Here is a 26,115-nt window from a genome sequence, read left to right as displayed (position 1 = left end):
GAGGAGTGGCTTTGTTCTCCCCTCACTTAGAAACTATAAAACACATACCACACCTAGATTTTGACTTTCCATTCAAAAGCATGGAATCACTGCAATTTATGAAGCCCAGACCTAAAATAAATTCAAATGAGCAAAAGCAAAGAATTTTTATCTCACCTCATTTTCAGAACTAAGTGTCTTCTGCTGAATTCTTCAAACAAAAAGGACAAATTTCAGTCCAAGCTATCACAGTTTGGCCAATTTACAAGTAACTCAAGCTTGATATTTCCACCATTTGCAGTGTTAATTCTAGGGTGATAGTCAAGGGCATGGGGGCCCAGGTGGTGTTCTCCTCCATCCTACCAGAAAGGGGAAGCGGTGTGAAAAGGAGGAGGAGAAGGGGTAAGTGTGCGTCCTGGTTTCAGTTAGGACAGAGTTAATTTTCTTCCTAGTAGCTGTTAGGGTGCTATGTTTTGGATTAGGATGAGAAGAGTGCTGATAACACCCCAATGTTTTAATTGCTGCAGAGCAGTGCTTACAACAAGCCAAGGACATTTCAGCTTCTTCCTCTGTCCTGCCAGCGGGCAGGCTGGGGGAGCAGCAGGAGCTGGGAGGGGACAGACCCAGGACAGGTGACCCAAACTGGCCAAAGGAGTATTCCATACCATCTGAGGTCATGCTACACAATATATAGGGGTAGCTAGCTGGGGTGGGGAGGCTGGCAGCTCGGGGTTAGGCTGGGCATCGGTCAGCGGGTGGTGAGCAATTGCATTGTGCATCTTGTTTTGTACACATTATTATTAGTAGTACTATAATCATCATCATCATCATTATTATTATTTTTCTGTCTTAATAAACTGTCTTTATCTCAACTCACAGGCTTCACTTTCCCATTTCTCTCCCCCATCCCAGAGAGGAAGGAGAGAGGGTGAGCGAACGGCTGTGTGGTACTTAGCTGCCAGCTGGGTTAAACCACAACAGTGTGTCAACAACTGTTTGCAGAGCCGGTGTCTGCAACAGGGTTTTATTTCTTCTACTCTGTTGGAGGATCAAAACAAAACAAAACACAATAAAACAAAACAAAACAATAATAGACCCTTTCTAGGAAATCAGGGTGTCACTCTGAAGTGCCTGCACACTAATGCATGTAGCATGGGGAATAAGCATGAGGAACTAGAGATGCATGTGCAGTTGCAGGGCTAAAGTCTCACAGGGATCACAGATGTGTGGTGGGCTGGCTCATATGACTGGAGTGTTGCAATGGAGGGATTCGGGCTGTTTAGGAGGACAGGCTGGGATGACGAGGAAGTAGAGTTGCCATTTATGTGAGAAATTGCCTGGAGTGCCTGGAGCTCTGCCTGGGGATGGATGAGGAGCCAACATAAGGATGTGAGCAACACAAGAATTAAAGAGCACACCAATATGGGTGACATTGTAGTGGGTGTCTCCTGTAGGCCAACTGATCAGAAAAGAACAAGCGGATGTGGCCTTCTTCTGCCTCACACTTGCAAGCCCTGGTAATTGTGGAGGATTTTAACCATGCCCCATACCTACTGGAGGGGCAACACAGCAGGGCAAAAGCAATTCAGAAGGTTGACAGAGAACACTTATGACAACTTTTTAACGGAAGTGATAAAGGAGACAATGAGGACAGGTACTCTGCTGTATCTCATACTTAAAAACAAAGAGGGGCTCACTGGGGATGTGGAGGCTGAAGGCAGACTTCACTGCAGTCACCATGAAATAGTGGAGTTCTTGAGAGGAGGCAGCAGGTCAAAAAACAAGGAGACAACCCTCAGCTTCGGGAGATCGGACTTGGAGGGAAGAGGGGTCCAAAATACCTGGTTGTTATTCATCAGTCACCTCCTCCAAATTTAAGAGAGGTTTGTCCTAGTGTGCAGGAAAGAACAAAAATGCTGGGAGACCTGCATGGATGAACTAGGGTCTCCAGGTCACACTCAAACACAGAAGGAAAGCATACAGAGGGTAGAAGCATGGATGGGTAACTTGTGAAGAATACTACAGAGACGGTGAGCATCCAGGGATGAGGTTAGGAAAGCAAAAGATCATCTGGAGCTCGGTCTGACCCAGGATGTCAAAGACAACAATAGGGGTTTCTGTGTTCATATGTGACCAAATGTAGACTAGGAGAAGGAGACACTGCTGAAGGAGACAGTGGGCCTGGTTATACAGGTGATGGAAATGGCTGATGTACTGAATGTCTTCTTTGTCTCAGTCTTTACTAGTAAGACTGGCCTTCAGGAATCCCAGGTCCTAGAGTACAGGGGAAAAGGCTGGAGCAAGGAAGATGTATCCTTGGTGGGAAAGGATAAGCTTATTGGATAATAGTTAAGCACATTGGACATACATAAAGGGCCCTGATGGGATGCAGGATGTCATTGTGAGGCCACTCTGAATAAACCAAGATCGATAATGATGACTGGTTGAAGTGTCTGAAGACTGGAGGAAAGTAAACATCACTCCTGACTTCAAGAAGGGCAAGAAGGAGGCCCCCGGGAACTACATGTCAATCACACTCAATTCAGTTCTTGGAAAACCACTGGAATAGGTAATCCTGGAAACCATTTTCAGGCATATGAAGGACAAGATCAGTAGTGGTAATCAGGAGTAGCCAAGGGGAAATCATGCTTGACCAGCCTGACAGCTTTATATGATGAAATGAGTGGCCTAGTAGATGAAGCGAGAGCAGTGGACATTGTCTTCCTGGACTTCAGCAAGGCCTTTGACACTAACCCCAGCAAGAATCTCAGAGAGAACCTGTTGATGTATGGGCCAGATGAGTAGACAGTAAAGTGGACTGAAAACTGGCTGAACAGCCAGGACCAAAGGGTGGTGATTAGTGGCACAAAGTCTAGTTGGAGTCCAGTAACTAGCAGCATACTCTCAATGGTCAATGTTGGGTCCAAACCTGTTTAACATCTTCACTAACAATCTGGATAATGGGGCAGAGTGTACCCTCAGCAAGTTTGCTGGTGACACAAAACAGAGTGTCACCACTCTGTTGAATTCGTCGGCTGAATATGAGCCAGCAGTGTGCTCAGGTGGCCAAGAAGGCCAACGGCATCCTGGCTTGTATTAGGAACAGCGTGACCAGCAGGGCTAGGGAGGTGATCGTCCCCCTGTACTCAGCTCTGGTGAGGCCGCACCTCGAGTACTGTGTTCAGTTTTGGGCCCCTCGCTACAAGAAGGACATCGAGGTGCTTGAGCGGGTGCAGAGAAGGGCGACGAAGCTGGTGAGGGGCCTGGAGAACAAGTCCTACGAGGAGCGGCTGAGGGAGCTGGGCTTGTTCAGCCTGGAGAAGAGGAGGCTCAGGGGCGACCTTATCGCTCTCTATGGGTACCTCAAGGGAGGCTGTAGCGAGGTGGGGGTTGGCCTGTTCTCCCACGTGCCTGGTGACAGGACGAGGGGGAATGGGTTTAAGTTGAGCCAGGGGAGTTTTAGGCTAGATGTTAGGAAGAACTTCTTCACTGAAAGGGTTGTGAGGCACTGGAACAGGCTGCCCAGGGAAGTGGTGGAGTCACCATCCTTGGAAGTCTTCAAAAGACGTTTAGATGTAGAGCTTAGGGATATGGTTTAGTGGAGGGCTGTTAGCGTTAGGTCGGAGGTTGGACTCGATGACCTTGAGGTCTCTTCCAACCTAGAAAATTCTGTGATTCTGTGATTCTGAGAGAGGGGTAGTGGATACAGCAGAGGGTCATGCTGTCATCCAGAGGGACCTCCACAGGCTGGAGAAATGGGCTGACAGGAATCTCATGAAACTTAATAAGACGTGCAAAGTCCTGCACCTGGGGAGGAACAACCCCAGGCACCAGTACATGCTGGGGGTCACCCAGCTGGAAAACAGCTTGGCAGAAATGGTTCTGGGGTCCTGGTGGACACCAAGTTCAACTTGAGCCAGCAATGTGCCCTTGTAGCCTTAGGCAAAGTATTGCCAGCAGGCTGAGGGAAGTCAACCCTCCCTTCTCTTCAGTCCTGCTGAAGGCACACCTGGGGCACTGTTTCCAGTTCTGGACTCCCCAGTACAAGAGAGACATGGACATACTGGAAAAAGTCCAACAGAAGGCTTCAAAGATGATTAAAGGACTGGAGCAGCTCTCTTACGAGGAGAGGCTGAGAGAGCTGGGACTGTTCAGCCTGGAGAAGAGGCTCAGCAAAGTCTAATCAGCATATATAAATACCAGAAGGGAGGGTGCAAAGAGGATGGAGCCAGGTTCTTTTCAGTGGTGCCCAGTGCCAGGACAAGAGACAGGCAATGTGTGCAAACTGAAAAACAGGAACTTCCATCTGAATATTAGGAAACATTTATTTATGTTTGTGTTACTGAGCAATGGAAGAGGCTGTGGAGTCTCCCTCCTTGGAGATCTTTGAAAGCTGCCTGGACGTGGTCCTGGACAACCTGCTCCAGGTGTCCCTTGCTTGATCAGAGAGGCTGGATCAGATAACTCCAGAGGCCCTCTTCAACCTCAACCATTCTGTGATTCTACACTGTTCTAAACTTTATAAAATACTTGCAAATAGATGATCAAAACTGTTCGGGAAGCATAGAGATGCAGAAATTAGTCTCAACATATGATAGTTATAATTATTATCCAAGTTGGCAGATTAATTTCTTCTTACGTAACTTTTGAAAAGGGATGGAGTACCAAAGCAAAGGAAATGTGTTAACAACTGTCAGCAATGGAAGGAAAAATGAGACTACCCTGTAATTCTTAAATTTTCTAATTATTGAAATAAATTAAAACATAGAGGAAAACATTGCTAAATTTCTAAAAAAGAATGTAATAAAGTACAGTACATTTCAATGGCTTGAACGTTGTAATTTTTTTTTCTAATATTAGCATGAGAAAAAAATATAATTATCAACTGCATTGAAAATAAATTTAATGCCAGTGGCTGAATTTTGATAAAGCATTTCATAAAATTTAAGCATAATAAGATTTCCTTTAAAAATTGATTCAGATAAGCATCCTCCAGAATTTTGTGCCTTGAAAATTGTAAAAGGTCACAAAGTTCACAAAGTGACATAAACATAAAGTAAGAAAATAAATAAAGAGTGGAGGATTAAAAATTGTGGGACAAAATGTCTTTTTATTTCTTATGTGTATAGTGGGGTGCAATGAGGAGAACTGCAATAATAATTTTCATACAGGATTTGGAAAGTGGAGTAAGTAATTGATTTGGGAGCATTGATGCCTGTGTGGGTGGAAGTGCCTTGAATGCTCTGATGGCATTTTGAATTTCGAAAGAGCTCACTGGTTCAATTTTGGTCTCTGGGGTAGCTAAGGCTTTGCCTGCTTGCAGTTGTGGGAGGGTCTGCATGACAGAATTTTTTTCGTTGATATCCGTCAAATCTGGGTTCACAGGTCATGAAGAAGTAGGTGATGCCTCATGCAGTCCAACGGCATCCTTGCCTGTATCAGGAATAGTGCAGCCAGAAGGACCAGGGAAGTGATTGTCCCCCTGTACTCTGCTCAGGTGAGACCGCACCTCGAGTGCTGTGTTCAGCTTTGGGCCCCTCGCTACAAGAAGGACATCGAGGTGGTCGAAAGAGTCCAGAGAAGGGCAATGAAGTTGGTGAGGGGTCTGGAGAACAAGTCCTGTGAGGAGCGGCTGAGGGAACTGGGGGTGTTCAGCCTGGAGAAGAGGAGGCTCAGGGGAGGTTTAGGTTGGGAATGAGGAGACGTTTCTGCTCAGAAAGAGCAGTCAGGCACTGGGGCGGGTTGCCCAGGGAGGTGGTGGAGTCACCATCCCTGGGGGTGTTCAGGGAAAGGTTGGACGTGGTGCTGGGGGACATTGTTCAGTGGGTGACAGTGGTGTTAGGGGATGGTTGGAGCAGGTGATCTCGGAGGGCTTTTCCAGTCTTAACGGCACCCTCTATGAGAGCACGCTCAGCCCGAGCCTCCTTCGCAGCCGGTCCGGGCGGGGCCAGCGGGGCCGCGTCCCCTTTAAATGCAAACGAGGCGGCGGCGCCGGCCCCCGCGGCCTGCCTTAAAAGTTCGGCGGGGCCATTTTGGGGCAGTAAGACCCAGCGCCGGCCCCGGGACGCCCGCCGAGCGCCGCGCACCCGCCCCGACCCGCCCTGCCGCCATGAGCCAGGCGGCGGAGAACAGCGCTGCGGCCACGGCGCCCACCGACACCAACAACACCACCGCGGCGGCGGCGGCGGCTGACGGAGCCCCGCCGGCACCGCCCGCAGCCGCCCCGGACGCCAAGCCCAAGAGCCCCGGCGGCGCCGCCACCACCACCACGACCACCACCACCACCAGCGAGGCGCCCGGCGCTGCTGCCGCCGCTGCCCCCGCCACCACCACCGGGGCGGCGGAGACGGAGAAGAAAGTGCTGGGTGAGTACCGGGGCTGCACGTGGCCGGGACGGGCGGCGCCGCTGCTGTCCTCATCCCCGGCTCCCCCCCCCCCCTTCACCCCGCCGCCTCCGCTCGGTGAGTCAGGAGCGGGGCTGGGCTGGGCTGGGCTCCCCGCCCGCTCCCCCCGTGGGGCTGCCCGCTGCCGGGTCGCCTTCCCCGTGCCCGAGCGCTGAGCTCCCCGAGGACAGCATCCCCTCCTCTCCGGAGAGGGGTTAAGGGCGCGTTGTGGCAGGTACAGAGCCGGGGAAGGAGGGGGGCTGGCGGAGCAGCTGCAGGTACAGCCTGCGTGGTTTTTTTCCCTCTCCTGTTATCAGATCTGTGAGTAATCGGCTGAGGCGCGCTGGTGTCGCTTACATCTGGCTGCTTCTGGCCTTAACTGCGCGCTTAGTGAGGTTTTTAGCTAGTGCACCTCTTGCTGTTGCTTCGTGGGGGAGTGGAGGAACAAGTGCCTGTGCAGGTCTAGCAGGGAACATAATCCATCGCAGCACTGCTTTAGCAAATTGGTCTTACAAGCTCTTCAGCAGATGTCAGACAACGACGACTGATGCCCATTCACAATGGGCTTCAATACCTGCCTACCTCAAGTGTCCCTGCTAACGGTCTTGTAAATACGTTCACTGAAGTCTCCTCCTAAAAAGATCCCATTAGAAGCAAGGTTTGAGATGTGCACCGAGTGTCTGACTCCTAGGTGTAAGGTCAAAGATTAATCAGATTTCTCTTCTATTTTTCTTAAACGTGTTTTCATTAATTCAGTAATTTGGGCATGGGTAGGAGTAGTTGATGACTGTTTCCCCTGATAGGTGTATCGTGTCCTGTAGAAATACGTGGACTTCTGCTCCCTAGTGGGGTAGGACTCACTGCATCAACTATTTTTGAATTGTTAGTAAAACTGGTTATGGTTTCCTCTGGGCTTGTCCTTCTTCCTGCCTGATCTCTCCACTATGACAGCTCGGGCTTAACAATGTCTGTGCCATGTTCACGTGGACGTAGGGTATAATGCTACTGTCTGATGTTCTTCCCCTCATAGTAATGCTTGGGGGGACTGCATGACTAGTGCAGATGGGGAATATTTCCCCAGCGTGCTATCCTAGAGACTGATGGAAGTCTTCAGGATGTTCTTGACAGCTTGTGCAAAGCGATGTTGTTCTAGCCAGCTCTGAGACCCTGTGTGTGGACTTCGATTTGTCAGCAGCCAGCTGGCCACACAGAGTTTTGACTACTGCTTCTCTGAGGGTTTCTGTTAGACTTCTAGGCTTCTCTTCCTAATCTGATTGAAATAGGCCAACAGATTCAATGGCTATTTTGAGGGGGAGGAAAAGGATAATCGTGAGGGAATCAGTGGCATTAGCCTTGTTTATTACAGCAGGCTAAAACCTGTGTGCACAACTGGCTCCTGTTTCTGTGCTTGTTCCCCCCCCCTTCACTTTTCCCCTCTTGACTTGTGCAGTGAGCTCTTGTATGTATCCAGTGTCTTCATGTTAGCAGTAAGTGTCTGTACCCAGTGATGTCCCCATGAAACTAAACCTAAAAGCACATCTATAAATGCTGATGCCAAAGATAGTTATTGTTAGACAGTCAGTGCTAGGCAGTGAAACTCTTATTTTTCTCTCTTGAAAATAAGGAGAGATCTGGGAATGGGTGCTGTATTAGGTAGTCTTTTCCCTAATAAGTCTCTCTTAAATTGGTTTTGTTTGTTCTAAATAAGAACATCTGCCAAAACCTTCACTTCTTAAAAGTAAATAGTAATGGTATGGTAAATAGTCTGTCACTATTTTCAGTTGACCACAGCAACAGTACAACAGTGGACTGCTACCAGCAAACATTGCTTCCATAACTGTGTATTGAGAGGAGGAGGTGGTCACTCTTCTTGTCTCTCAGGTATATGAGAATCCCAAGACTGTATGGGACTGAAAGTCTGTCTAGCTGTGTAATTGCCTAGTGAATCTTCATAGAGAAGAATGCAGGTGTAAAGCAAACAAACTTAATTGTTTGCAGTGTGTTCTTCTTGCCTTTAGTGGACTGGCTTGGACTTCTTAACTGGAGACTGGCTCTAGACTTTTTCCCTTTAATTGATGCTTATTTTTTCCTGAACATATGTTAGGCTCTTAGCAAGTAGGCATTTGCCTGATGAGACCACTTTCAGGTATCTGCTGTATAAATTATAGGATGACTGTGGCACAGTACATTACACAGTGTAACTGTGTGGTTATGCTCTGTAGTAAATAACATCTATTAAAGAACAGAGCCCAAAATTCTCTTTCCTACAGGTTTGGAAAGGACAAGTTTTGTCCCCACCCAGTTGCTGACAGGGAAGGAGAGGCTGAACTTCTTCCATCACTCTTGAGTTCCTCCCACATGTACCTATATGTTGGAGGAACAGGTTTCACCAGATCCTATAAAACACCGCAGTGTGGCTTCTACATAAGATGCAAATTTGGTATTATATGAGACAGGAGCTTGTCTTCTTCCTAGAAGCCTCAGGACATGTAGTTGGTCAGTTTATAGCTGATATTTCATAGAAGGCTTCCAGAAGTAGGAATAAACAAAAATAAATGTTGGGCTCCTTTGGTTAGAGTGAGGTTAATGCGAGGAAGAGCTCGTCCAAAACAAAGATGTGCTGCCTTCTTCGAATGAGAGTTGTGTGGTATTTGTGATACTGCTTCTTTAGCCAGTTCTGGTTTCTAGTGAAGAAAGAAAGGGAGACACCGAGTGAAAGAGGGGACTTTTAAATAAGCTTCAGCTAGATGCGGAACATAACTACAAAACTAAAGAGAACTGGTGAATGGCAGGTTTACAGCTTCATTCTCTGTTTCTGGGATAAGAAATACAGAAGGGATGAATGGCCAATTCTGAAAATAGAGCTGGGCTTCATTTTTAGATGCTGCATGCTGACTTCTTAATGACAAACAGTAAGTTAAGGCACTACTGCCTGCTACCACACTAGTATAAACTGAAATAGAGAAATGTACGCCTTAACCATTAAGGGAGCAGAATCAGTGTAGTCTGACTTCATGGGCAGGTATAAAAGTGTTTTTGTAATACTAATCACAGAATCACTTCTATACTTCTGTTCTAGAGCAACTTTATTTTTTCTTTCCAGCCACAAAAGTTCTTGGCACTGTCAAGTGGTTCAACGTGAGAAATGGATATGGCTTTATCAACAGGTATGTTTAAACTATTTTGTATGCACAGTGTACAAGACTTTCGGTACAGATAATATGCCATACATTAGTATTACAGGCTCATGCAGTTAATGGCCAGGGTTGGCCAGGCATTTAGTAAACTTGGATGCCCTCTCTGGGCCTCTTTCTACCACATACCTACCCTTCATAGAAAGTGGTGTGGGGGGGAAGGTCAACACAAGAAGGGGAGGGTCAAAGTCTGTACAAATGTAGTCTGAGTAAAAAAATACCTCATTTCTAATGAGCTGTATGGTCTTTCATGGCTACCCGGATTTTTTTTAAAGATGTGAGGAAGGCTGGAGTATGGGGGAGGGGAAAATTTTTTGGATAAAAATCAAGTGTGTTTAGAGACTAGTCAAAACACCCATTCGAAATGCGCTTTGAGCTTCTCTCATATGAGCAGATATGCTAGGCCTGGGTTCACAGAACTTCATTCTCTGAGTATAAATGAATATCTGAATGGCACCAATAACAGCTGAGCTGTAAGTCAGGTTCATCACATTACAACCTTACATGCTTGAGATCAATACTTCCAAGTTACTGGAGGGAGTTCCAGCTTTTAAGGCTGGAATATCTGTGGTGTTGAGGAGCTTAAATACCTTCTTTCATAAGAGAAATGAAGCCCCTTCATGGAACAGTTGTCTTGCAAAAGGCATACCTGGCACTTCATTTTTGTCCTGCAAGTTCTTAATCTATTACAGAACAGGTGGACTTGGTGAAGTTGGACACTGTAGAATGAGATAGTCCTGTTTCATGGGTCTGAAGCCAGTTCCAGTACAGGAAATACTGGAATTACTATTCCCGTACCTGGTGACTACTATCTGGTGCTATGTAAAAAGAAAAGCTTGAATTAGGAAATATTCTTAGTACTTTGTAGCACTCGAAAGTGGGAACCTTCAGCTGGATAATGTGAGACAGTTAACAAGTTGCTACACCATGCTGAAGTCAGTCAGACCAAGCACAGGAGAGTTAGGATGACATCTTCACACTCTTTGTGAGGGACCCACCCATTCCCTCTGCAGAGAATTGACTGACCAGACTGTAGGGTCTAGGCTGTTTCTGCAGTATGGGAATACAGAATCAAGGTCTCTGACATCTTCATGTTTTGCTTGCAGGAGTCTGAACCGGCTGGTGTAATCTAGACAATCTAATGACTTCTTTTCTGGTTCCCCTGCCAGTGGGTGCTCCTAGTACCTCTTGTGTGGAGTTTCTCTGAAAGAAGAGCTCTGCTAACAGCTGTGACCAGTCCTGTTGATAGTCTTACTTGACCTCTAGGATAGCAGCTCAGGTTGCAGGCCCTGTAGAAGATGATGGGGGGGAGAGAGGGGGAGTAGTGAAAGGCAAGTAGTCTAGTCGTTACTCTGTCCTGTGTTGAAACAAAATACTGAATGCTACCCTGCAGATTACAGGGAACCTCCCTCCTGTCCCCCCCCCTCCATTCTTTAGAGCTGGGGGGTATCCTTTCTGCTCTTAAACATATGACTGGAAATTCAGAGGAAGGTCTTGATAGTACAGCCTTATACAGAATGTGTGGAATTCAGGGGATGTACAACAGCCTGGGGGAAGGGAGGTTTTTTACTTGTAAAGTCAGGGATTTCTATCTAAGTATGTTAGTGTGAAGTCTTACGACTTATCACTTTCTTTTCACAGAAATGATACCAAAGAAGATGTGTTTGTTCATCAGGTAAGAGAGCAGTAATCACTTGCAGATGTGTGTTATCCTTGGCCTGTGGTAGGCTTCTTGTGTAGCTTCTGGAATAGCTGGGTGGCTGAGGTCAGCTTATCTTTGCTGCTCCTTAGAATATTTACTCCAAATATCCCATCTTGGCATGCATGCATCCCAGGGAGGAATAGGAGGGTATGTTTTCTTTCTCTCTGAATTCATAATTGAAGGAGTAGGTATTATAAACCTTTATGCTGTCTTTTGTCTGCTCTGATTTGAACACTAAACTTCTACCCCACCCTCAGGGAGATTTCCTATGTTTTGTAAATAATTTGCTGTTTGTCCTTCTTCCCTTCCCCCACTTTATCAGGCTCCTCCTGTGTCTTCTGTTTCTTCCCACCCTTTTTTTCACTTGCAGGTCTGTTCTGTCTGCCCTCCCTGGTATTGGAGAGAAAGTGATCTAGCCTGGCTCCTGACCAGGCTGGGTTGCCATCAGCTGTTGCTGCATGAGGCAGCTGTTCTTGGGAAGAAGGGGAGGAAGGCTGTGTGCCAAGTGTGCCCAAGTAGGGAGAGATTGCCAAGCAGCCTGCCATTGGCTAACCTTCCTTGAACTGTCAGTAGGCTGTTCTAAGTTTGTATCGTGAGCCTTGGGTCACAGACAGCTAATGGGAAGGCAGAGGATGCTGCTTCCACACTGATGCCAACCGATTGGCTGGCATAGGTCTGGTTTTGCATCATCTGAGACTTCACCAGCAAATGAAATACTATCCTTGGAGCTTTTCCCTGTGAAAGGTCTGCAGGCCACGTGAGCCTTAAAAGCAGCGCTTTCTTCATGGTGTGACAGTATTTCCATGAAATGTAGCTGGTGAGCTTGCACTCAGAGTTGGTTACAGATGGAGAGGGTATGTGCTTATGTAGTTAAACATCTTTGGTAAACATCAAGGGTCAGTTCAGCTCATGAATAGTGTATACTAGTGAATACTGTAGCTTCATGAATAAATACCCCAGGGTAACTGTTTCTCTAGGTCAAGGGTTTAGACCCCTTGTCCCTAAAATGGGTGGAACCAGGAGGGAGTAAAACTGGTGCCTGTAGCAAGTGGAAGATACCAGGAAGTGTTCTCAGTATACATTCCCAGTTCAGTTAGCAGACTGGGAGCAAGTGCTCTCAATGTGTATACAAACTTCTCAAGAGGTCTTAATTCATATACAAATGGTAACAGTTAACCTCCTTCCTTAATAAACATGTGTTTGTGTGCACATTGACATACTCCCTTCTGGCTGCTGGTACAGCAGCTGCGTGTGGAGGAAGATGGGAAGAGTTCTCATGATTGAAAGGTGTTTTGAATAGGCAGCACTGTAAAACTGTCCTGAAGGCAAACAAGGTCTCCCTGAGACCTGTGTGAAGATAACCAGCTGTCCTACTGATGACAAACATGACACAGATCAGTATTTTTCTTTAAGACTGCCTGTGAAGATTCAAAACAATGAAGGCCCACGGCAGGATGCTATTATCTGCTGTTTTGTCTCACTTGTGGAGATGATTATTTACCTGCATGTAAACTGGCGGTGGCAAGAACTTGATTTTCAGCTGTGGAAGATGAGATGCTCTAGGCATGAGCACTGAGCAAAACTGGCTTGGTGTCTCAGAAATCCCACATCACATGCGAGCTTGCATCTGATTAAACCTGTTTGGGGGCTCTGTATGGCAGTGTAGATTCTTCCAGATGCAGCCTACGTCAGCCGTGATCAAATGTTGCTAAACTTTTCCATCCCAAGCTGTTCCGGGACATGGACAATGGCAGGAAGCGGGGGTGTGAAGGAGTGATGGGTCTGCTCTCCACTTGGTGGTGCAGTGGGGGGAGGTCCTCGCTTGGGGTGTTCTGGCTGGGGCTCCTGCCCTGGTGCTCCTGTGTGGTGCTGGGGAGCTGCTGCGGGGCAGGGAGGGGTGTGAGGAAGGCAAATCCGCGAGGAAGGCGATTCAAACATGGCTAAGCAAACATCCTGCGAGCAGCTCCCTGGCTGTTCTGTGTTAGTGCCTGTGCAGCTCCTCCTCCCCTTCCCCCACGCCCTGCCCGGGGAGGGGCTGGATTATACATCTAATCCCTTTAGAATAAGGTTGACCTAGTTGAACAGATACACCCTCCTCCTGCCCCCCTGGCACGCACACAGTGGGGAGGGAACAGCCCGGTCTCATGATCAGAATGGGGGTTAACTCTCAGTGTGTGTCTATTGGATGCTATTTATAAATGAGCACAGATTAAAATGCTTTTCTCTTTAGGGCATGCATGGCTTGCTTTGAATTAACCCTTTGTCTTGTGGGGGACCCGATCAGTGGTGTGGGGAAGGGCAAGACTTGCTTGGCTTTGTCTTGCTTGTTGTCCTTGTGCAGTTTGCTCCTGTGAGGTGCTGCTGAGGGCACTGCATTAGTCAGGTGCAGTGCAAGCAGCAGGCATTCTGTGTCCTCACAAAGGAGTGTGAGAGGGAAGGAGGAGGGAGGTTCTGCAACTTAACACCATTAAAAGTGTAGGTAGCTAGAGAAGTCTGACTTGCTTCAAGCTTGAATCAAGCAGTGAGGGGAAGCTTGTGCAGCAGAAGAGATTGATATCTTTTTCTCTGCTTAACCAGACTGTATCTTCATGCACAGTGTTTATAGTGCAACCTGGTATAGATGTACCAGTAACTGATGTGACAAATTTTGGCTGTCACTGTGACAATGCTGGATGTGCACATGATGTGGTGATATCATGAGGGTACAGAAAGAACTCTTCCAAACAAAGTACTGAACTAGCTCTGAAGTTTATCATAGCTGTCTGTTCATCAGTGTTCCCTTGGGAAAGGAAAGGCTTTGTGTTAATTGTTCAGTGCTGCCTGTGTTAACACAAAGCTGCTTGAGCCTGCAGAATGGTGGTGAACAGTAACAGGGAGAATAGTGCTCTCTCCTCTTCCTCTCTGGATATGCAGAGTAAAAGTCTTTTCTCCAAGCTTGGAGCTTAGGCTTGTTAGCAGCTTATTCCTTCAGTGTTTACCTACAGCTGAGGTAGTAGTAAAGCCATCCACTTAATGCTAAGTTTTGAGAGACTATTGAAATTCTTTGTGTATGCTTTTGTGAAATAACCCCACAGCCTACTGTGTGGCAGCCTCTGTCACCTATTTACAGATCATTCAATTGCAAATCTGAATCCTGAAGCTTTTGTCCATGAGTCTGAAACAGTACATGTGAGATCATGTTGATTTCATCTTCCATTATCTTTGTTGGGGGTTTAAATAGGTTGGTTGATCTTAAGTATACCCTCTACTGAAAGGATGTCTAGTAGTCCTCTTTCCTTACAAGGAAGGGGAGGAGTTCAAAATGCAGCTTGTTGACATCCATCATGTGCAAAGTGTGAAACTTCAGAGTCATGTCAGTTGTCTCAGCACAGAGGTAGTGAAATAATTAAACCCTTAATCTACAGTGAAGGTAACAATCTTAATGTTAGTATTTAGCATTTATGGAAAACCGAGGACTTAGAGGTGGTTTCAGTAATGGGGCAGTTACTAAAAGTTCAGCAAGAAAGTAAGCAAAGCTGTCCTGGCTGAAGGTGGGAGTCTCTGCTTGTTGTGGTGGTTCCCAAAAGAATGTGCGTGAGCAGCTTGTTCTCTTCCTCTTCCCTATCTCTTCTCTTCCTATTTATTTTCTTCTTTCCTATCAGAAAAATTCCTGGATTGTATTTTGCTTTGGTAGCAATACTATCTACACTTTCATGGTCTTCTAAGGCTTAACAGCCATTCAGGGACACTGCAGTGTACAGAAAAACTGGATAGATGTAGGGCTATAGGGCTACAAGGACAAGCTGGCCTGTTGCCTGAAACAAAGGGGATTGTTTTCAGCAACAAATGAAAATACTTTTCCTAAACTGGTCAAGCTCAACTTTAAACTGACTAGAATTTTTCTTTCAGTACTTCAGTGGGAAATGTTTTGGGGCTAGTGTTGACTGAACGACTATAGTTGCCATGTGCTGGTAATAACTTCTCTGATCTTCGTTCTGGCTGCCTTTCTTTGACTGCAGACAGATACTACAATTCTCTTCTATTTTACTCTGTATATGTATTTTACTAAAGCAGGATTTGTGTGTTTTTGTGTACTGTATCTACATGTGTCCCCTTCATGCTAACAAGACATCCATATCAGGAGACTTCAAGTAGATTGGTCTTTAATCGAAGAGAACTTCACTAAAAAGCTGGTTCCCTAGATTGTCTTGTACAATGTATGTGTGCTTAATGTCTTCTGATCTCTTTCAGTTTGTGAATCTTTACTTAATGGCACTTTACTTAACTGGCAGTAGCCTTGCCTTGCTATAAATGCCTCTTTGAAATCCTGGAAATAATCTACTAACTGAAAGGCATCTGTGGCTGAAAATCACTAGGATGTTTGGGTGTTCTTGGGAGTCTGGGGTTAGAGGATGGCATGATGTCAGCTGGTTCTGATTGCAAGCAATGTTAATAGTATTTCGGGGATTTTTGTCTGGAAAAGATGACTGTTCTAGTAACATTTCCCTGTATTGAACAGGGACTTGCTTAACTTTCTGGGGTCTCTCTTACTTACAGTACTTAGAGTAACGAAAATATGCATTTTACCTGTAGTTTGTAATTCTTTAGTTACGAAGAGTTGTCATGATACTTTATAGTTAATGCCACCTCCTACAAAATACTCACAATCTTAACATCTTTATGCATGGTCAACTGGTCTCCAGATTGTAAAGGAATAGGTCACAGTTGTTGCTGAAGGTACTTTGGTATGGCTTCCAGGAGACCAAACACTCCACTTGAGTGTATGGAAATACAGAAAGATTTTAATACTTAGTAGGCTTGAAAAGGGGAGTCCTGGAACAGCAGCAACTTGTAAGCTCATGAGTGTTGAGAAACGAGTAAACCCTGACTAAGGGGGTAAGGAGGCCACGTAGAAAAGTGGAGGGAAGGGATCAATATTTTTGAAGTATTTCGGTGAGGTGACTGATCTGGTATGCAGAGTTGGGACTGTAACAGGAAAATATGATTCTTCCCTCATCTACAGTGCTATGAAGGAGTAAGATAATAGTAAGATTAACTAATGTATTTTTCTTTATCTGAAGACGGCAATAAAGAAAAACAATCCACGGAAGTATTTGCGCAGTGTTGGTGATGGAGAGACTGTAGAATTTGATGTGGTCGAGGGAGAGAAGGTAAGACTATAGAGGTGTAATACAGAGTTCACAACACTCTCATGGGAAGTAACACAGCACTGTCTGTACACGTAGTGTTTTTTGTCTAATGTGTTGATCCCTGGGGTGGGTGGCACTCATACAGCTTCTATGTGGAAGATGAGGGTTTTTTTATGGCTTTATTGAGGTGTAATTAAGTTTTGAGAGATCCAGAAACACATCTTATTGCTCCTAGAACTTTTAACTTGATAGAACAGTTAATGCTTATAATGCTTATTTGGCAGTCTGCAGGCCTCAACTGATATATATATTCCCCTGAATAATTTGTTTTGGAGTCTGGTAACTTAATGACTATAAAGAGCTTGGAGGTTCTCAAGCTTCTACTTTCTCAATCGCAGATATTTTCTGAGTTCTGAGCTTTCAGGGTCTTTACTTTAACCAGTGATTTCTTCCTGTTTTTTCCTACCCTCTGAGCTTAGTCTGGCTGGTAGGATCTCAACTCATTAGCTTATACAGTCTTAACTCCCATGTTGCAGGGTGAGAATCACAGACTTGATTTTGCACTACAGGAGGAAGGGATCTATGTAGCTGGGAACTGATGTTATACTCATGCAAGCAAGTTTCTCCTTGTTTCTTCCTTCTGCCTCAGGTTCTTTTCTCACAGAACTGTGGCTTAACTTTTTTTGGCCTTTTAGGGTGCAGAAGCAGCTAATGTCACTGGTCCAGATGGAGTCCCTGTAGAAGGCAGTCGCTATGCTGCAGACCGGCGCCGCTATCGACGTGGCTATTTTGGCCGACGCCGTGGACCACCTCGAAGTGTAAGTTTGACTACTTCTTAGTGATGGTTGTCCTACCTCAGCTGTCTTCCATTCTTCTCAGGAGATGGAACAACAGGTTCAACACTGGCATGTGCTGAGCTGTTAATGCTTAAGTTGTTAGTGTTCTTCAGTAATATTCTTGAATATTTTCACTTTGTCCAGCATATCGTTGATGTTAATATGGATGATCTTGGGTGTACTGCAAGCTTTTTCTTAGCATCTTTCTGAATGGTGTTAAAGCATCTTTTTGGGTGTTAAGCTATCTTGTTAAGGAGCAAACAGGAGTAAAACACCTAGGTGGTTCACCGTGCTCTTTACCTGAAGGAAGGGAAAATATTTACACTGTCCAAAGTAATATAACAATCAACCATCATTTGGGAAGGTTGCTCAGAAAAACTAACTTGTAAACAAGTTCACTGTTTTTTGCATGGCATGGTAGTAGCTTGACTAGTTGAAATGTTAATGTATCTTCCCTTCATAGCCACTTGTCTGCAGCAGTATGGTGGAAAACATTCTTTTCTTTAAACCAGCTATACACCACCCTTCATCAGATTTGCAAGCCTTCCTAAACAGCTTTCCAGCAAAATTTTGCAGGGGACTAATTATGTGGTACATATATAGTTCTAGCAGTTACTATTATGTTTTGTGCTTATGCTGTATTGGTACCTGGAACATAGTGCAGGCTTGACAGTGTCTGTTTTTCTAACCATTGAATCTGTGATCACTGTCACACAGGAGTGTGCAAATAACTACAAGACTTCTATATTGGATAAGTCTAAGCAACATTACTCTTCTGACCTTGTTCTACAAAGTTGGCAGCATGGGGGCAAACAGAAGCCTTTCCTTACAGTCTAGCTGTTTATATTGTTTATCCCAAGGTCTCTTCTTTAGTACCATTAGACACCACATACTTAAATACATGAGAGGTGTTCTTTGAGGTACTGCAGTCTGCTGGAAGTTGGTGATGGTAATTGATGCCTTGTTACTGAATGTCATTGTTTTTGTGGAGATGGAATGAAAGCTAAAGCTGCAAACTATGTGGTAGAGAACTAGGACACTTGGTTTTGATCAGCTTTTTGATGAGCTAACAAATAAGACTGGGAAACATCATCTACCTGTGTTCCAGTATTGTTTCCTTTTGCTCTCCTAAAACTAAAATCTCCCTCTACTGGCTTAGTTGAATGGCTTAGTTGATAGTATTGGTTTTATCTTGGAGCTGCTTCAAATTTTAAATGAGCAGACATATCAAGGCTTTGACACCCCTGTGTACTCTGAGTATGGAAAGCAGCTGTTTCCTTCTGCCTGAGGAGTGATAATGTGAGACCTGTCTTGGACATGGGGAACATTCAGTCTCAGGGTTCTTGCAGTGGAACTCCTGAATGTCTAATGGAAGGTTATGCAGCTAAAACTCTGGCTTGCATGTGACACTAATGTGTTTGGATCCCAGCAGTTGAAAGTATACACAAGGGGGACAAATTGTGATATACTGTGTTTTCCTTAATCTTGTTTATGTCCAAGTCCCCATGTTAGTGTTGGGGGGGGCAGTACTAGGCCTTAACTGCTTTGTGACCTCGTGCTTGATAGGAGGTCCCTTTTGAAAACTGAAAACATACTGGTCTTTCTCTGGTAACACTTCTAGAAGAATTACAGCCTTCAAAACTTGCAAATGCTCACTTAAAGATGTTAACCTGGGTGCTTATTGCTCACAAGGCTTTGTCCTTCATATAGCTTGTTGAGATTCCTTTGAATTATCAGACCTGCTCACCAAAGCATTGATATGCCTTCCAGATTTGGTTTAATCTGTAAACTGACAGCGGAACAGAACTTCTGTGATTTCGGACACATTATAGTACCATCCCCTTAACATGCCATTCTTTATCAAGTAACTAGGTAGACTGTGACTGCAGTGACTTCTCAAAAATGATAGTGGCCAGGCAGTGACACTGCCCAGCATCTTTAGTACTCCTAAATGTATCCTATCTAGTGTGATAGACATGGATGTGTAAAATTATAAGAAGTGACACTTTCTCGTGACCTTAGTTATAAGTTCTCCAAGAACGTCAGCTTTGGATGCAGCTATGCCTGCTAAACTCCTCATGTATTGTAGTGGAATGTTCTTATGTTCTGAGCTAGCTGATCAGTTCTGATGGGCCTTCTTTACTGGCTTACTGATTAATTAGTTGCCTTAAGGAGTAAAAGCTCCATTCTGAGTGTCTTAGTGGAATGAATCCTCTTCTGAAGCACTTTCTTTTGGGGAATTTTTTCTTGTATCAATTAACATTCTTCATGTTGCAACTGCAAATCTACTGTGTTTCAAGAGGCTTCTTTCAAATATTCTTTTTTCTTCAACAAGGCCTCTGCTTTACCCTTCTGTTCAGATTTGCAAAGGGAAAGGAAGGTAGCAATGTCTGAGCCATAGCATTTTGTGAACAGTACCACAGAAATAGTGTATACAGCTGAACTAAAGGTGTTGCTGCTTGACTTGAGGAGGTGTTTCCATCTAGGTATTTTTCAGAGCTCTTCTGAAACTTGTTGAGTATTCATAATATCCTCTTCAGTGTCTTGAGGAAGTTAATTGCTTATAAGCAACTGCTGTTGCACATCTGAAGAAATTTCAGTGTACCTAGGCCTGATCTACTAGACTGCAGAGGTGACTTTCCAGAGCTCAGTTCCATGTCACTTCTGCTTTCTTTAGTAAAAAGCAAAGGGTTCAAAAGTGTTATAGCTCAAAGTTCTGTAGCTTATGAATGGCAGTAATATTCAGCTTCAGTGCAGTGGTCTTTCAGGTTTTAGGAACTTCCACATTTGCTAAGTGAAGTCAACTAGTTCAACCTTGTAGCCCAGCAAGAGAGAACTTATCCTTGTTTACTCATGTTTTTGGCAAGCCTTTTGATGCTATTCATTCTTTGCCATGCTAGCTCAAATGTGCCTGTACTTTGGACGTAACTTACTGGGCCTGTTTCTGAACACCTGTGACTTTTCTCAAGAATGAGAAGAGCCTTCAAGAATAATTTTTTAACCAGTTGCAATGGACACTTGTCTGGATTGCTTGGAGGTTTCTGTGGAGAGCAGAGATGCTTCTTAACTGCATTCACTGAAGAGAAGAGGCCATGGTCTTCCACAAACTGTGGTAAGACATGGCATGGAGCTGTAGTCAGAATGTTAATACAAGCAATGAATCATGAATAACCTTGAACTGATGATGTCATCTGAATACTGTGAACAAATGAGTCAGAGATGGGCAAAATTGTTTGGGAAACATTTTAAAGGCTGACATTTCTTGTGCAGATGTGAAAATACAAATGGCTCATTCTGTAGTGTTTGTACAGTACTGAAATGGAAGAACATGAATAAATTGGAGGAAGTGGATGAATAAAAAGCGCCTTGCCGTTGCAGCTAATGCTTAAAAATACACTTATTTATGGAGAGAATAAAGCTTCATGTCTTCATGGGAAGTTACTGTATGCCTGCCTATTTTGTAGGAGGAAAAATGTGGAGTGAAGCTGGCCAGCTTCTTACATTCATCTTTTAGGATGACCTAATGTATTAACAGGTATCTTTTATTAGAAGCTTTCAGTGGAATATGCTGGATGAACAGGACTGTGTGCTAGAAATGTAGTGATAATTTAACCATACAAATGAAGTCTTCCCAGTCAATGAATCTAATAAATGTACTAGTAGTGTAATAAAACAGGATTTCAAGGCTCAAGTTCTGGCTTCTGGTTACACAGTGTGTCAGAAGTTAGTGAAACAATGTAACAGCTTTATTCTGGAAGCATACTTCACCTCTGGCCAGCAAACCTAGGTAACTTTCAGTTAAATGAATGTACTTTTGTGATACTATAGGGGATGCAGGAAACTACTGATACTTGTAGGCTAAGCAGTTCAATGTTTTCAACTACCTGTGCAACCCAAGCACACTTAAAATATTGAAGCATCAAAATTCAGTTCAAGGTGAATAGGAAAAGTGTCTACATTGTTTTCTAGTAATGCTTCAAGTTCAGTCATTCCTTTTTTGTCATTGTCATTATAGGAAATTCTGTTCTTCATTTGAGATTTCAATGCAGGCTTCTATATGGAGGAGTGGACCTAGGCTGTGCCATTTAAAAGGCAATATTGATTTTGTGTCTTTAAAGAGCAGTGAATGTGATGCTGATTGTAAAGTCCTATAGGAGAGATTTTGGCTGAAAGCAGTTTTTTTGCACTCCTCCTTACTGTTAGCTTTGCTCTAACTTCTGACATGCTGTCCTTTCAACAAGACCTTAATGATTTCTAATTTCTGGTACTACATGTTAGAACTGATTGAAATTCCAACTGTCAGCTCATGTTGGAGGAGAGAAGTCATAATTATGCTGGAATATGCACAGGAGGGAGGGAGATGTGAAGGAGAGTCTTTAACAGAGCCAGAACAGAAGTGGTCAGAAGCAACTTTCAGCATGATGACTTTCAGTTCACTATCCCAATTCAGAAGTGTCCAGATCAATGGCTACCTTTCCATAATCCATTTACCTCTTGCAATTCAGTGACATTTGTTTTGAAATGCACTTTTGTATGTGTTAGAACTGTTGGCTTCTCTCTCTTTCCCTAGGGAGAGGGATATGGTGTCAGCAGGTGACCTCTTGTTCCTCCTAATAGCAGATAAAGAGCATCGGTTAACTCTTGTTCTGCCCCCATGGTTACTTTGCTGAAACGAAAGCCTTATGGTATCTATGCTTTGAACCTAATGTGTTGGGATGCTTGTAGAGGTTTACTGTTCTGTCTGAACTGGTATTCAAATCATTGGGCTATATAGTCAACATATACCTGTGAAGAGATAACACTTCATCTTTGTCTTGGTCTTTTGATTTGCTTTGCTTGCAGGGTGTTGAGGGAGAAATCAAAGATGGGATCACAGAAGGAGGACAACTTAATCAGCAAGTCCATAGGAATCCTACGTATCGTCCCCGCTACCGCAGGTTTGTGTTATTTTCTCTGCTTGTCATTGCAATACCACATAAATGTGGTCTATAAAAAGCTTAGAGTAGGAAGCTGTATTCCCTGACATTCATGTACATGTGAGTGGTAGGGAGAGGTGAGAAGCCTCTTAATTATTAGGAGAAAGGTATAATTATTAGGAGTAAGGAGGTAACTGTAGAAGTAGTTTAATATGACTGTGTTATTCAGGGTCAGGAATAGGTCAAGAAAGGACAAAGTTTTGTATTGTTCTCACAACTGATCAACATATTGAAGTGAGTTGTAAGCTCTTGTCCCAGCTGAACTCTTATACTTCCTTGAACAATGGTGAATCTAGATTCCACTTGATCTGGGACAGGTAGGTCCAGTATCTGCTGGGGTAATGTGTTCTAATACTTCACATGGACTGCATTCACATGTAGCATAGTAGTTTGCAGATCATTGCTGGACTACTGGTTTGTCTGTATCTAGCACAGTCCTGTGTGTCAGTTAGGCTTGTTTCCAAGTCCTGGTGTCTCTTGTAGGTGTAGAAAAAAGGCTACTGTTCAGGAAAAACTGAAGTTATGCACTACCTCTTAGAGGCTATTAGATTATATGGTAGCATTTCAGTTAACTTGTAGTATCCTGTGCTGGTGAAGGGATCCATGTAGGGATCCATAAAACTGGGCTAGATAGGTGTTTGAAGACCAAATAGGCTATTCTTGGGTTAAGTTGAAGTTCAGACTGTACATGAGTGTACATGAGTACTCATGCTTTCCAATGGGGTATGCAGCATAACTTGCTGAGTGACATGTTAGTCATCCCTTCACTTGGCCAGCATAGGATTTTTTCTTTTTTTCAGTCTTAATTCTGACATGGCCACTCTTTCCATGTTTTTGCACTGAGGAAGCAATTCCATAACTGAGTAATTCAGTGTAGCTCAAAATATCAGTATATGAAATACCCAGCCTCTGACTGTTAAACATTTTGAGATGTTGCCCAACTTTTTTTTAACTTCAAGTAGAGAAGTTTATTCAGGTTCCTGACTTCTTGTTACTTGTTTCTGTTTCCTCTTGGAGGATGAGTGACAAATAAGAACTGCTGGATTGTGTTTGCTGGTATCTTTCATAATTGCTTATAGAGACTACTCCTAAGGAGCTGAATTGTGTTGGTATGCCATTCAGCAGACCTCACTTGCTCCTCTAAATCTTGTCCTTGTTTTATGTAGTCAAGAGGGGTAACATTGTATTGGTTATTTCAGAAGGGATATCCAGAAGTGTTTCATGGGTGTAATAGGAATTCCTAGGAATTAAACCATTCAATTACAAATAAGGCTGGGCTAGTCCAAGGCTGACTTGGCAGAGTTATGTTGCCACTGCTGGCTTGTTTCTTCTCTTAGCCAGCAGCTCAGATGTCGTAACTACCTCTTTATTATAAGACAAGCAGCAGAACATGCTGATGTAGTTTCAGCAGTGAAGAGACACCCAGGCTGCTTGTCTATTCCAATGAAACAAGTCTTTCCCTTAAACTACATAACAGTCAAACTGCAAAGGGATTGTTTGCTTGCATTTGAAACCATTAAGATGGTGTTTGGTTAGAGAGGTCTTTTGCTGGGCTGAGGTTAAGGTAGTTTAACCTTCTCAGGATTCCCTTGTCCTTGATACATATTTCCCTGCCTCTTCAGAGGCCCCCCACGTCCACGCCCTGCCCCAGTGGCAGGAGAGGCTGAAAACAAAGAGAACCAGCATGAAGCCAATGCTATGAGTCAGCAGCCAATTCGCCGTGGGTATAGGCGCCCGTACAACTACCGGCGTCGACCTCGTCCACCCAATGCGTCAGCTCAGGATGGGAAAGAGGTAAGCATGCTCCTGGCAATGCAGCAGGAACTGAGTTCTGATGGTATGAATATTCACAAGCCTCTGTTCTGCTGGGAGGGTTTACCAGGTGTATTGGTGTGTTGGAGGTTACTGATGGCTGACTCCAAGATGCTGACAGTAAAGGCAGCTGTTTTCATTGCCTGTTCCTTATGAACTTCTTTGAGCAGCTTACCTTAAATGGAACCAGCAGTGGGATAGGAATTGCTTCTGGATAATTCTTGGAGTCACTGTAACACTCTTTTGAAGTAGAGAGAGACATTTTGAGCTTTCTCAAATATCCTCAAACCATCTCTTTCTAGGATAAGAGAGCTTTGAAAGCTTTGGATCAATTTTCTGAGCTGCTTGAACTAGTTGAATCAAAGTTGTAAACAGACTTTACCTAGTGAGCAAATTTCTTATACTATATCTGCCTGAAGTAGTCTCCTCCATGTCAGAGCTGTATTGAAAAAAGTGGGCCAAAAATGATCTGTGTAATGCTTTAACTATAAGAAATATGCTAAAATTTTCTGAAGATTCATCTTCCTTGCTTCTATTAAAAACCTGGGTTATATTGGTGCTGACACTGAACAGAGAAGGGATTTTTTTTTAGTCTGTTTCTAACAAGGCTTATTGTGTCTCAGACAAAGGTGACTGAAACACCTGCTGAAAATCCTGCTCCAGTGACTGAGCAAAGTGGTGCCGAGTAATGTCCAGCTTCCCCAGGCACCTTTACCATCTCTCAGGTAAGGAATATGGGTAGTCCAACTGAAGCAGGATTGTGTATATTTCTAGTACTTCGGGTTGTGGCTGTGTCCCCATATGTCTGGCCATCTGGTAAGTTACATGTAACTTCTGAGAGCCTTCTGTAGGTGAATCAAGGAACTGTCTACTGTTCTTTGTGAGAAAACAAGTCTTGCTTTATCTGTATCTTTAGTAATAGCATCTGTTAATGAATTGGTGCTGTTTTGCTGTAGGAAGATGCTGTATTTTCAGTTTATAGATAGGATATGCCAGTCATGCTTAATTCGTTAATCCTAACACTCACCCTTCTGACATCCCACCTTTTCTTCAGTGAAGTGAAAGTTATGTATTCTGTAATATATTTTTAATCTGTCTTTTTAACAGGTGTCCTAAAGTACAACTCAAAAGTAACACCAAAGAAATATTCAAGCAATAAATAGTCAACAATGATGAAAGCAAAGATTTTAAACATCGGAACTTAAATAATACCAGCAGCAGAGATCCAGGGAACGCCTGCAAGACAGATGCATGAAGAGAGCGAGATTCAGAAAGAGCAACCTCCCCAGTTTCAACAGCAACTGTGGGTTTTTTCTTTATTAGAATTTCAATATTTTGCTAGTATTGAATTTTTCAGTTTTTCTTTTGGTATCAAACTGAAAAGAAAAGGGAAAAATACCCAACCAAAGAACTGAAATTGAAATCAAATGCTTTTTTATTGGATGCTGGTGCTAAACCTCCCAAGTGTGTTGAGTTTTCATTTTTCTGTGCCAGTCCTGTTCACTGCAGGACATGGGGAGGAGAAATTTCAGCTTTCCTTGGTAAGATCTATTTGAAACTGTGCAGCATGGGTGACGTTCCTCACAAATAAAAGTGATTTCAAGCACCAAAAAAGCAAATCTGTTGAAGTTTGTTCATGTTCTCCTTTAAAATAATGAATGACTTTATCTTACTGCTTCAGCATTTGTGTGAAAATGAGGGCTACATCACTGAATGTATAAAAAAGATGTGTCTTGTCTAAAGCTATGCTGGATGATACATGAGCAAGGACGTGGCAATGTTAAGTAGGGCTACTTGAATGCAAAACAACTTCTACAAAAAATATACAAGGCAGCTATAACTTACAATGTCTTCTGATTTTGTGACTCAAATAGCTAGGTTTTTCTGTTACTGTCTTCCAGAAGGAGTTTGGAGGATTGGGAAAACTATCCTGCAAATTCATTCCAAATCTGTTTTGCAAGGCTCTTGTGTTCTGTAAACAGTAGAATGCAAGGTTCTCTTTGAGATTCCTATCTGCTCAAAAAGACAGCTAACGTAACTGCCACTTCATTCTGTTCCAAGATAGTGGCAGTAAAATTTATTAGCCCCCCTAAAACTTTTTTTA

The 26,115-nt window shown here is 43.9% G+C and overlaps 1 protein-coding gene across 1 annotated transcript; it reads left to right on the top strand.

Annotated features, from left to right (window-relative positions):
* Positions 1–6,023: 6,023 nt before the first annotated feature.
* YBX3 (Y-box binding protein 3) lies at positions 6,024–25,630 on the top strand. The gene is made up of 9 exons (XM_084509525.1): positions 6,024–6,344; positions 9,466–9,529; positions 11,198–11,231; positions 16,319–16,408; positions 17,083–17,205; positions 22,066–22,160; positions 23,822–23,993; positions 24,635–24,736; positions 25,119–25,630. Exons 1-8 carry the CDS (start codon positions 6,089–6,091, stop codon positions 24,698–24,700), a joined length of 900 nt encoding a protein of 299 aa, XP_084365651.1. The 5' UTR covers positions 6,024–6,088; the 3' UTR covers positions 24,701–24,736; positions 25,119–25,630.
* Positions 25,631–26,115: the final 485 nt, after the last annotated feature.

Source organism: Aythya ferina (assembly GCF_964211825.1).
Source record: "Aythya ferina genome assembly, chromosome: 1".
Lineage (NCBI taxonomy): Eukaryota > Metazoa > Chordata > Aves > Anseriformes > Anatidae > Aythya > Aythya ferina.
This window is presented reverse-complemented; position numbering and strand designations above follow the sequence as displayed.